Consider the following 11,769-nt stretch of genomic DNA (forward strand, 5'->3'; position numbering starts at 1 on the left):
CCAGAACTAGGCCTAGTCACCTGAAGATAGCAGCAGCAGTTAGAGCAGTGATTCTCAACCAGTGTGCCACGAGATTATTTGAAGTGTGCCACGAAATATAGTCATGGCACACCAGAAAATACGAAAAATGGGTATAGATTTTGGTTTCACATGAATGAAAAGTAACGCTTATTGATACTGACAATTATTTAAAATATAGCCTACTTTGCAGTTTACATAAGTAACTTTCAGCCATTTGAGTTCGTCATAATATTTAAAATAATTCTACAATTAATAAAAGTTTAATATTATAAGTCACCAAAAAACACCAGGCACAAGTTTCACACTAATCATCTTCACAATTTACTCTAAGAAAAACACTGAAATAAAGTAAGTTCATATTTAAAAGTGTTTTATTTCTTAAGTCTGTAGTTCCATCTCATATTTACAAGTATATATTCTCTTAATTTTTTCTCTTAAATTTTCCAAGTGTGCCGTGATATTATTATAAGATCCTAAGTGTGCCATTGGTAAAAAAAGGTTGAGAAACACTGAGTTAGAGTCTCTCTCGAAGATGGTAGTTTATGCTCGGTCCTAGAAACTAAAATCAGAACTACCAACCACACCCAACTTCTCTGTTGAATCTAGGTGCATTCATGGTTGATTATGTTTAATGTTGCAGAGATTTTCCCTTTACATTCTATTGATACTAGCATGGTTTTATGCATATTCGCTAAAATCATTTATAATACACTATGATATTAAATATGTGTTTCCACATTGCTCGAAATATACATTGGTAATGTTGGTAATCCTGTGTTGAACGGAAATTTCAAATTGTTTCGTTTCTATAATTTGAAGTAATTACTATACTTTAAAATAATTACTGTTACCGTAATTTTTTCTTATGATTGTTATAAATATCATAGATTTGATATTTGTGCATCATATGTTAGCTTTACTTTGCTTGATAGAGCTTTCATTGTAGAAAAAAGATAAGTTTTTCCAGCTACGTGTTGTAGTTGCCAGTTAGTGAATTTCGAACGAAATCCTCTGAAATCTGTCGCTTCACTTCTGGAACTTACTGTACATAACATATTACTGCGAAGTTTCTTTTTCCATAACCAAAATAATTTTTTTTTTTAAACTCACCTTTCTGCTGAGTTATCCCCAGTGACTTAATTTTCATTCTCAGAATGGAGAAGGACTTTCGCAACAGTGGACTCTGTCCTGAAGGTCTGCCTCCGTTCGAAGAAGTTCGTCGGAACGTCTCGCTGGTCTTTCTGAACAGGTATTGGTCGCGTTTCATTCAAGCTGAGGGAATCTAGTTTAAAAATTTTATTTCATTTTATTATTGTTGTTGTTTTTTTTTTTTTTTTTTACGGAACTCGGGACGTCAGCCTGCAAACTACTTTGTTGATGTTGTTGTTGTTCGTGTTGGGGACGAAGTTAGCAAAGCCTATAAAGGTTTGAAAAAGATGTTCGCGTTTAGTTAAAGATACAGGAATTTTAGGATAGGGTGTTTACTATTTATTATCATAATGAAAATGTAAAATAAATAAAATAAAATGATGTGCATATTAAAAGGTGCAGAAAAATTATTTCTGATAAAATCTAGCTCATTTAATTTAATTTTCGTTGATTAAACGACGTTCTATTTGAACCGCATGCAGATTTTAGCACGGGACCCGAGTAAGCTGGAGGTCAGATCACGCCTTGTTTTTTCACAAGTAACCTTATGCCAATGAAAAAACAATCACAAGTTTTAAGAAATTAAATTCGGTTAATTTTAATACAACTTGTTTTCCCTTGAAACCTTATACGATAATGTTATGTATAAAAATAGCCACACAAATAAAAATACATTAATCTTAACCTAAACATACATCTGACAATATTTGCAATATAGGAATCATTGGATTGGTACGCATCTACAATATTATATTCACATCTGCCGTCCATCTGATGTCTAGGCCACTCCCTTACGACGCTCCTGATTGGCTTTTGATAAGCCAATCACAGGGCTGGAAACTCAGTTTGTCGAGAGGGTTCACATAGGCAGGATGTATGTTCCACTTCTCCTGAGGGATACGCCTTTCAAAAGTACCCCTCAGGAGAGGTGGAACATACATCCTGCCTACGTAAACTCTCCTGAGAGGCTGAGAGTTTCCAGCCCTGTGACTGGCTTATCAACAGCCAATCAGAGAGCGTCGTAAGGGACTGGCCCAAGACATCAGATGCACACTTGATGTGAATCTACTATAGTATGCCATAACTTATATAAATTGTGTACTATGCTGAAATTTGGTATTAGTCCAATTTAAAATTATTCGCGTTACTGTTGCATCAAAAGTTTTCAGAATTCCGATTAAAAATTCAAGCTATATTTAAAATAAAAAAAGGTGTGATCTGACCTCCAGCTTTCTCATGGTACGTGCTAAAATTTACATTCAAATACAGTTGTTCCACCAGCAAAAATTAAAATAAATACGCTATATTTTATTAGAAATCATTATTCTGTACTGTTTAACATGCACATTATTTGTTTTTTACATTTTCATTCTAATGAATAGATTATAAATATCCTATCCTAAAATTCCTGTATCTTTAACTCACTTTTTTTAGACCTTTTTAGACTTTTCCATAGACCTTTCCTAACCCCCAGCAAGAACAACAATAGAGTAGTTTGTAGGCTTACTCCCCAAGTAAGCGGAGGCGAATCTAAATACCTTGTATAATATTTTACTATACACTGCAAATACAACGGCTGACCATCACCTGTGTTGCATTAGACAAGGCCTTTATTGTCCAGTAGATATACGTTTATTATTCTGAAGAAAATATGCCAAATGCTCACTTGTCATGACATCCCTGATTCGCCCAAAATTGCAGCGTGCGAGAACTGGAGACTCCAACGCGCCCTTACGTTCCCGCCGTCATTCATCTGGGAGGCATCCACTGTCGGCCTGCTGAGCAACTCCCAAAGGTTCGCAACCCCTCTCGTTCCTTTTACTGTACCTCCTTTCATGTTCTCTCTCTAACATCACACTTTCCACACCCTCCCCTAACAATTGATTCTTAGTAGCCTTTTGCCTAAATTCTATGTTCAGTTCGATTCATAACACCCAAGGGATCATGTCTCGAAGGTTGGTCTTCGGTGAATGAAACATATTTTACAACTGCTTCCCAGAATGTGGAACTACAAACGTCCTTTGAGGTCTGTTATCTTCAGAAGACCATTGCATAAAAAAATATACCTCCTTCTTCACTGATATACGTAAACCCCTCAACAAATAGTCTTTGTTATCATCTTGCTCATTTGTGCTAATTTCCATCTCATGCCTCGATTCATTAATTAGTTGCTAAGTCCAGCTGACTGCAGAAAAAAATTCATGAATTAACATGGAGGAATGTGTTTATATAGAATAACATTGAATGACAATTTTTATCTGCCATTAATTCTCCCTTTTTAGCTTTCTATAAAAGAAAACTATTGAGATGGCTATTTGTCTGTCCGTCTGCACTTCATGTCCGCCGTCAGATATTAAAAACTACTGAGGCTAGAGGGCTGCAAATTGGTATGCTGATCATCTACCATCCAATCATCAAACATCCCAAATCGCAGCCCTCTAGCCTCATTAGTTTTTATTTTATCTAAGGTTAAATTTACCCATGATCATGTTTCTGGCAGCGCTATAGGACAGACCACCAGCGGACCGTGGCTCAAAGGTTCATGGGCCGCGGCTCATACAGCATTAGACGCTGTGCAGAGAACTTGATTGTGATGAAGAAACTTCGGAGCTGAGCATATTTTATTTATTTTTTTTTTTATTGTCATAGACAGTTCGACTAAAATATGTCCCATGTGGGTGACATTTTAGTGGCTGTGACATTGTGAAAAGACCACAGGTCAATGGAGCTGAGCTTCAGTAACATAATCAAAGGCTGGTGGAGGTGAGCTTACGAGCATCAGTGGTTCTGTGTAGTCCGCTGTTTCACGACCAAATCTGAACTTTTCAGGATCTCGGCAAGTGGGCGGAAGAGTCTGGTGAAGACGGCTTCATTTTCTTCAGCCTTGGAACAGCCGTCAAGTCAGTGGACCTCCCAGAGAGGTAGGTAGGATAGTTTCCTATTGATGAAGTTCCTCATCGGACACGTGGTTTTCGCGCTTGGCTACCCATCCGGTGATCCGAAGTTCGATTCTCGGCTCTGCCAACGTTGAATCAGAGGAATTTATTTCTGGTGATAGAAATTCATTTCCCGATATAATGTGGTTCGGATCCCACAATAAGCTGTAGGTCCCGTTGCTAGGTGACCAATTGGTTCCTAGCCACGTAAAAAATATCTAATTCTTCGGGCCAACCCTAGGAAAGCTGTTAGTTAATCAGCTCAGTGGTCTGGTTAAACTAAGATATACGTAGCGTCCTAATGATAAGAAAATGCATTTATTACATCAGAACCAAAAATACTTGACATAGTAAATTCACATCAACCGTGCATTTGGTGTCTAGGCCAGTTCCTCACGACGCTCCTGATTGGTTGTTGATAAGCCAATCACAGGGGTGGGAACTCTCGTCTCTCTCGAGAGTTCACATGGGTAGGATCTATATTCCACCTCTCCTGAGGGATATGTCTTTCAAAAGTATCCCTCAGGAGAAGTGGAGCATACATCCTGCCTATGTGCACTCTCGAGAGAGACTGAGAGTTTCCAGCCCTGTCATTGGCTTGTCAACAGCCAATCAGGAGCCTCGTAAGGGACTGGCCTAGACATCAGATGCACAATTGATGTGAATCTACTAAAGTAATATTTTGACTGTGCCAGTGTATGTATCTTGGCAGTTGCATTCTTGCACAGTAAAAGATGTTCCATAGTTGAAGAATAAAATGAGCTGACACAACAGTAAGAAAACTTATTTTCTGTTTCAACAAATGCTTATTTTGACTGTTAGAGTGAAATATTTCTAACTCAACTGAGGTAAGATAATCTCGAGAGGAACACGTGGTAATGAAGTTAGCTAAGTAAAACCCAACCACTTGTGCATGGCAAGTTATTTAAATCTGCATGTAACAAAACCTTAGCAGAGTGGAATTCTCTTTTTTTTTTTATGAAATTCAACAATTCTTACTGACGGTTTATGGGCCTGTACGTTTGCAGAATTTTCTGATGATAACTGGGTTGAAGAATCACTTGACCCTCTTGCTTCTTGAAAGGTTGGCTAGGAGAAGAGATCCATTTTCTCTTTTTACTTAGAGGCCATATTGTAACGTTAGTGGAATCCGGGGTGGACTCTGAAAGTGCTGCCCCATTCCTGGGCTAAAGAATACTAAAGTGGTGAAAATTAAACGCATATTTTAAGCCTTAACATCTCAGTCATTTACTTTATTTCATAAAGCTAAAAAAAAAAAAAAACGCAGCAGATTTTTTACAATGGAGCCCTACGAGCTTCGTTAGAAGCGATTACGCTAATAACAACATCAAAAGATATCAGAGTGCCAGCCACACAGACAGTGGCGCCCGGGGTGGACAGCCCCCGCCCTCACTTAGTTACGCCACTGATACCGACTGAGCAGGAAACGAACGATAATGCCCTGCATTTTGAAGAGGTGAAAGAGTGAAGCTAAACTGATGTTACTCCTCTATCATTTTTCTCTCCAGTCACAGGCAGATGTTGGTCGGAGCTTTCGGTTCCCTGAAACAACGAATACTCTGGAAATGGGACGACGAATCTATACCTGGAATGCCCCCAAATGTGCGGGTGGCAAAATGGCTTCCCCAGCAGGATATTCTTGGTTAGTGAAATCAGCACTTTCAGAAATTTGATCATTCATTCACTTGTATTCTCATTTTATGATTATGATTTGCATTTGTTGTATAATACAGGCAGTCCCCAGGTTACATCAGATTCAGGTTAAGTCGTTCCAGACTTGAGGCGCTTGCCTCATGCCGCTTTTAATCTGCTTTATGGCCTGTAACCCAGACTTACAGGGCCGTTCCTATTTATTCCCATAATAATTATGATGATTCAGGTTAAGGCGGTTTTCGGCTTACAGCGCCCTGCCGGGAACGAACCCCAGCCGTAATCCAGTGCCTGCAGTGATTTTCCTGATGTATCTTTATGAGTTGATGTTAAAATTGTCATCCTATGGATAAAAAGATTTCCCACCGAAGGATGAAGTGGCATTACCACATAATCTTAAAGATAAGACTTGACAAAAGTTAAAACTTGTTAATTTGAATAGCTCTTAATAAAATTTTCAGAGAACTTGTAAAATGGAGAAAAAACCTCATATTAGTATTCAAAAGAAAGAACATTGCACATGCATGAATATGTAATATATATATATAATCTATATATATATATATATATATATATATATATTATATATATATATATAGATAGATATATATATATATAATATATATATATATTAGTAAACAATAGACCAAAGCAAGGAAATATGGCAAACAATGTACCTATGTATGCATACACTCATTCGATGGTGTCGTGAACTTCCTGGGTTTGTTTAGCTTCGTGTTGTTATGTTTATCTTACAGCAATTGATATTTCATTAATTAAAGGATATGTACAGTACTGATTTACGGATAACTGAAGGATTACTGTATATATATATATATATATATCTATATATAATATATATATATATATATATATATATTATATATATATATAATCTTTTAAAAAAGATTCCTTACTGATTCAGGTCACCCCAAACTCCGCCTCTTCATAACTCACGGAGGTCTCCTGAGCACCCTTGAATCAGTCTACCACGGGAGACCCGTCCTGGGTTTACCCGTCTTTGGGGACCAGATGGCCAACATGAAAGACGTGGAGCGTCAGGGGTGGGGAAAGACGCTCCTGTGGGATGACCTCACAGAGGGAAGACTCCTCAAGGAAATCATCTCGGTCATGAACAACAGAACGTAACTCCCACTTGACTATACTCCGTTTTTTCCATTTGTCCATCCGCCTGTGGTGTTTGCGTATGGTAACACTGCGTCCCGGGCTTTAAATAGTTACATTCAGCTACATTCAACAATAATAACAATATCCTTTTTCGAATATTAACGGTGTAATTCGCATACAGTAAATTATCAAAGCACTTTTCAGTTGCAAATGTACACCCAGATAACCTTTATTTACCTAAAACTTACACATAGCGTAACCATCTGAAGCCCGGGACGCAGTGTTACCACACGCGCACACCACCAGCGGGTGGACAGATGGAAAAAAATCAGAGTATAATTTTCTGCATTCGCCAACAAATCACCTACTCTGAGATGTGGTTCTTCCAATGAAAAACCTGGATGGACAATGGCCACTGCCACATTCTCCCATAAACACTGATTTGAAAAATAAACACTATGCTCAAGTCATCCTTAACCAAGAACGGCTTCTTGCTTCTCCAGAATATACTTAAATTCCATTATAAACGTTGTGCCAAGCATTCTGAGGATTTCTGGATATTAAGACCCTTCAGTTCTAAAAATCTCGCACTATCAAAATACTCGGAACTAGCCTTGTCGACTTTACCCTTTTACTACAAAGTACTTATTTCTACATTCTTTATCCTAACAGTTCATTTTGCCTTACATTCGAACCAAACCTTGCCGTCATCAAGAATATTGGTATTATAGTGCTTTTGACAGACAACTATCTGCACTGCTCATCCTTAACATAATTCTTATCATAACTATTATCATATTATCAATATATTTTTCTAGCTCCGAGTGCGTCACACTTTTTCTTGTGCTTTCACTTAACATGGCTGTTTTTAGACTTGATTCTCTTGCTCTCTATGTTATTTAAGACCACACTGTTCATCCACTAGGCTAGCCTTCCTGTGTACCTCCCACAGAGCTTGCTTGTCACTCACTCCAGTATAATTTCTATTATCTAATCCTGCCAATCACTAAACTGTGAATAGATGAATGTAGAACTAAATATATCATACAAATGAATCTTTGTGCACGTAAGTTAAGTTCTCTTCCTTTACAGAATGCATGAAATAGTACAGTCGAGACACCGTCTGATGAGAGATCAGCCATTGACTCCGAGGGAAACGGCCTTGTTCTGGACAGAGTACATCGTCCGCCACAATGGAGCCGTGCACCTCCGAAGCCCAATTGCTGAGATGCCCTGGTACGTTGCCCCCAACTGGCCAATTTATCAAACAAGTATCCCCGTAGGAAGATAGTACCGTCAATGCACCTCATGCGGTGCAATGTAGGCATTACTTTTAAGGTTCTTTGCCGCGTCCTTTCGGCCCCTAGCTGCAATTACTTCCTTTCCTTTTGCTGTACCACCTTACATATTATCTTTCATCCATCTTACTTTCCACCTCTTCCTAACAATTGATTCATAGTGCGACTGAGATGCTTTCCTCCCCTTACACTTTTCAAACCTGTTCATTGTCAGTTTCCATTTCAGCGCTGAATGTCCTTAGTTGCCCCAGTGCTTGGCATTATGCCTAAAACCTATAAATCAATCAATCAATCACACAAGTAATGATGTGAGAAAGCTGTAACACTGCGGCTTAGCCTAGTACTAGCGGGTGGTTTGTTCAAGGTAGGCTGGCTTAGCCGCTGCGTAAAAACCTTTGATTATTCGTGCTTCTCTTATTCTAGGTACAAAGTCTACAACACAGATGTGTGGCTGGTGTTCGTGATGACTTCTGTGGCGTTCACGTGGCTATTTAGCAGAATAGGTCTCACAGTCACGAGATTCCTTATCAGGAAAGTGAAAGCTAAACAAGACTGAGTTGAGGATGAAAGAAGAGGATTTTATGAACACCATAAAGATAGCGTTACCATGCAGTTATTAAGTCAAAGGATTAAGCTGGTAACGACTCATCTTGCTTTCCACAAGAACCAACTCTCTCACTGGAAGTATACATATATATATATATATATATATATATATATATATATATATATATATATATATATATATATGTGTGTGTGTGTGTGTGTGTGTGTGTGTGTGTGTGTGTGTGTGTGTGTGTGTGTGTGTACAAAGCCTTATTTAACTTGAAACATTTTCGTCTTTATTCAGAGCACATTTGTTCTCAGTTCTCTTCTACGTAATGCCTTTCATGTTTCTTAATTCATTTGTCTTATTTGATTAAATTTCGTGGGGATTTGTTTTTTATTTCCTGAATTTAATTTGAATTTTGCATTATTTTCTTTGACAGTTCGTATGAATTTGAATGTTTCTCTTTTTCATTGAGTTAACAACTTAACATTTCTTTCACTGACCAAAATTATGGGACAATTGTGAAGATAGGTAAGTATTACTATGCGACGGAAGCTGCTGATATTAGTGGCATCAGCATCTAGAGCGCTAGTTACATTAACACAAGTTACATGAGTTTATTTTCTTCAGAGAAATGGAGACGATCGTGTTCGTGCCAGAGTCAAAGTAGAAGTATACTTTGACTCTGGTTCGTGCAGGAAGAATAGCCTAGCCAGAGACGCGATCCGACTCTCTGGTTGGTATGGCTTCATAGAAAGCAAAAAAACCGGAAAAATAAATAAATAAAAAGATAAACAATTATATGAACCGTCCGTGTGACACTTAAGGTTTGATGGACCTTGACGACAGCTAAAAAAGAAAAGAAAAAAGTGGTTTAGAAATGTAGCATTCTTTGAAGGATGGGAAAAGATCAATGCAAATATAAAAGTCTGAGTCCATTAAGTCCTATTGATAAATAAGCAACAACAGTGACGAAACATTTCATGATGATTATGATCAACTCATTTTAAATGAATATTATGGTAACCCCGCGGTCTTTAATGACGTCGTCTTTTGGCGCCTGAATCTGAAATGACATCGCGGACGCGGTGTAAACATCAGGTGTGATAACGTGACTTGAATGAAAAGTGGAACAGCGTTAAAGTAGTGGAGGTTAAAATATAACTTGCATCAAGATCGATAGAGTAATTTAGATCGCTGTCTGAAAGCATTATATTTACTAGAAGCAAGCCTAGGCATACGTTTAACCTAGTAGTAGGTATATGGCTACTGTTACTAGCTAGTGGGAAACCTGGCTGGTTTGTCCTACCTAACTATCATTCATAATGTCTCGCAGCCCAGGATTTGGTTTACTGGACTTTATCAATCGATTATTACAACGGCAAAGGTAAGCAAGGCTACATTTACACGTAAAAATGCAGGTCAGGCCTACCTATGTGAGAGTACGCAAAAAGATCTCGCGACCCTCCGTCAGGGTTAATCGGAAAACATCGTTCTTACTGTCTAGCCTATTGCATAACATGTCGGACGACTGGTATTAAAAAGTAAGCAGCCTGTGTGGCAGTAGAAGCTTTAATCTGGTTGTATAGCCTCTATGTCACACTAGAACCTGTCGCACTGTAAGTAGAGATGATTATCATTAACTGTGGTATTAATGGTTAATTTTTCCACCATTGCATTGTAGCTAGTACTAACTTTCGTAACTAAAACAGGTTTGATTATAAACATTCATTTTTCTCTGGCAAATTCTGTTCTTGTTACCACCCTAGTTTTCAGCTAACGGGACTAAACCTCTCCGATCTATCCCTTGACAAGTTGATATTTATAATTACCGTATTTATTACCTTTATCACTTTGTTTCTTAATTAAATGATCCCAGAAGGTGTAAGCCATATGGTTTTCCGTAGGCTACATGGATACACGCAGTTTTATACGCTTGAGAGCAAAGCGAAAAAATAACAAAGTAGTACTCTACCTAACCTAGCCTATGTGGCTTCAGACTCCGCTACTGAGGCCCTGAGGTTGGTTCTGCTTCATTTGGTTCACATGGGTCAAAGTCTAGTAGTTTTAAGTGTATAAGAAGAGAGAGAGAGAGAGAGAGAAATATGGTAGTTCATAGATTATTGTAGCTATAAAAATACATTTGTACCTGGTGAAAGTGAGCAGTAGGTTTTATAACACTCACTATATACGTATATATCCACATATATAATTTTATGGTGTATAATATATATTATATATATATATATATATATATATATATATATATATATATATATATATGACCAGTAAAAATGTTCCGTTACAACAGAATTCCATGTAATAAAAGGAGCCCATAAAAACACCAAAATGTAGAGAGAAAATTATTAAATTTCGGAGATTGCTGTCTCCCTCTTCAGGTAGATGAATGAGAAAAGTTACAGAAAAGGTAGTATTTATGCAAAGAGATCCATCCACAGGTAAGCCAATTTAGGTCACTCCTGCTGATAATCTTCTTTGATCCTCTTAAGCATTGGTTGAATGAAAACTTTGTCAATGACATCTGTATCCCATGCGCCCTTTGAGATGTTCATTACCTGTCTCTGTTTAATCAAGGCCGATTCCATCATTTGACTCTTTTAGTAGCACTTGCTGCTATGAATTATACACGACAAATTCCAGTTTATTCTGTGGTTATGTTCATTTATATGGTTGAAAATAGCTGAGATCAGTTGATCATACCTAACTGATTGTTTGTGTTGTATTAATCTCTGGGGAAGAGGGAGGCAGCAGTCTCTGAAATATAGTATTTTCCCTCTATATTTTGGGTGTTTTTTTATGAGCTCCTTTGATTATTATATATATATATAATATATATATATATATAGATATATATATATATATATATATATATATATATATATATATCGATAGATAGATAGAGATAGATATCTCATCGAGAATTGCTATCTGTTTTGTTGGCTTGACCTTGTAACCGAGATGGTCCCGTCTCACAAAAGCTACCAGTGATGCAATC

General features: G+C 37.6%; 1 protein-coding gene across 5 annotated transcripts in view; it reads left to right on the top strand.

Annotated features, from left to right (window-relative positions):
- Positions 1 to 9,138, top strand: part of LOC135205448 (UDP-glycosyltransferase UGT5-like) — a 19,496-nt gene extending 10,358 nt beyond the window's left edge. For all 5 annotated transcript variants that reach the window (XM_064236043.1, XM_064236044.1, XM_064236046.1 and 2 more), the window contains exons 5-11: positions 1,175 to 1,270; positions 2,872 to 2,965; positions 4,000 to 4,091; positions 5,636 to 5,769; positions 6,703 to 6,922; positions 7,998 to 8,141; positions 8,627 to 9,138. In XM_064236043.1, coding sequence (XP_064092113.1) covers positions 1,175 to 1,270; positions 2,872 to 2,965; positions 4,000 to 4,091; positions 5,636 to 5,769; positions 6,703 to 6,922; positions 7,998 to 8,141; positions 8,627 to 8,759 — 913 coding nt within the window. In that variant the 3' untranslated portion in view covers positions 8,760 to 9,138. The remainder of the gene's footprint in view (positions 1 to 1,174; positions 1,271 to 2,871; positions 2,966 to 3,999; positions 4,092 to 5,635; positions 5,770 to 6,702; positions 6,923 to 7,997; positions 8,142 to 8,626) is intronic.
- Positions 9,139 to 11,769: the final 2,631 nt, after the last annotated feature.

Source organism: Macrobrachium nipponense, chromosome 24, assembly GCF_015104395.2.
Source record: "Macrobrachium nipponense isolate FS-2020 chromosome 24, ASM1510439v2, whole genome shotgun sequence".
NCBI lineage: Eukaryota > Metazoa > Arthropoda > Malacostraca > Decapoda > Palaemonidae > Macrobrachium > Macrobrachium nipponense.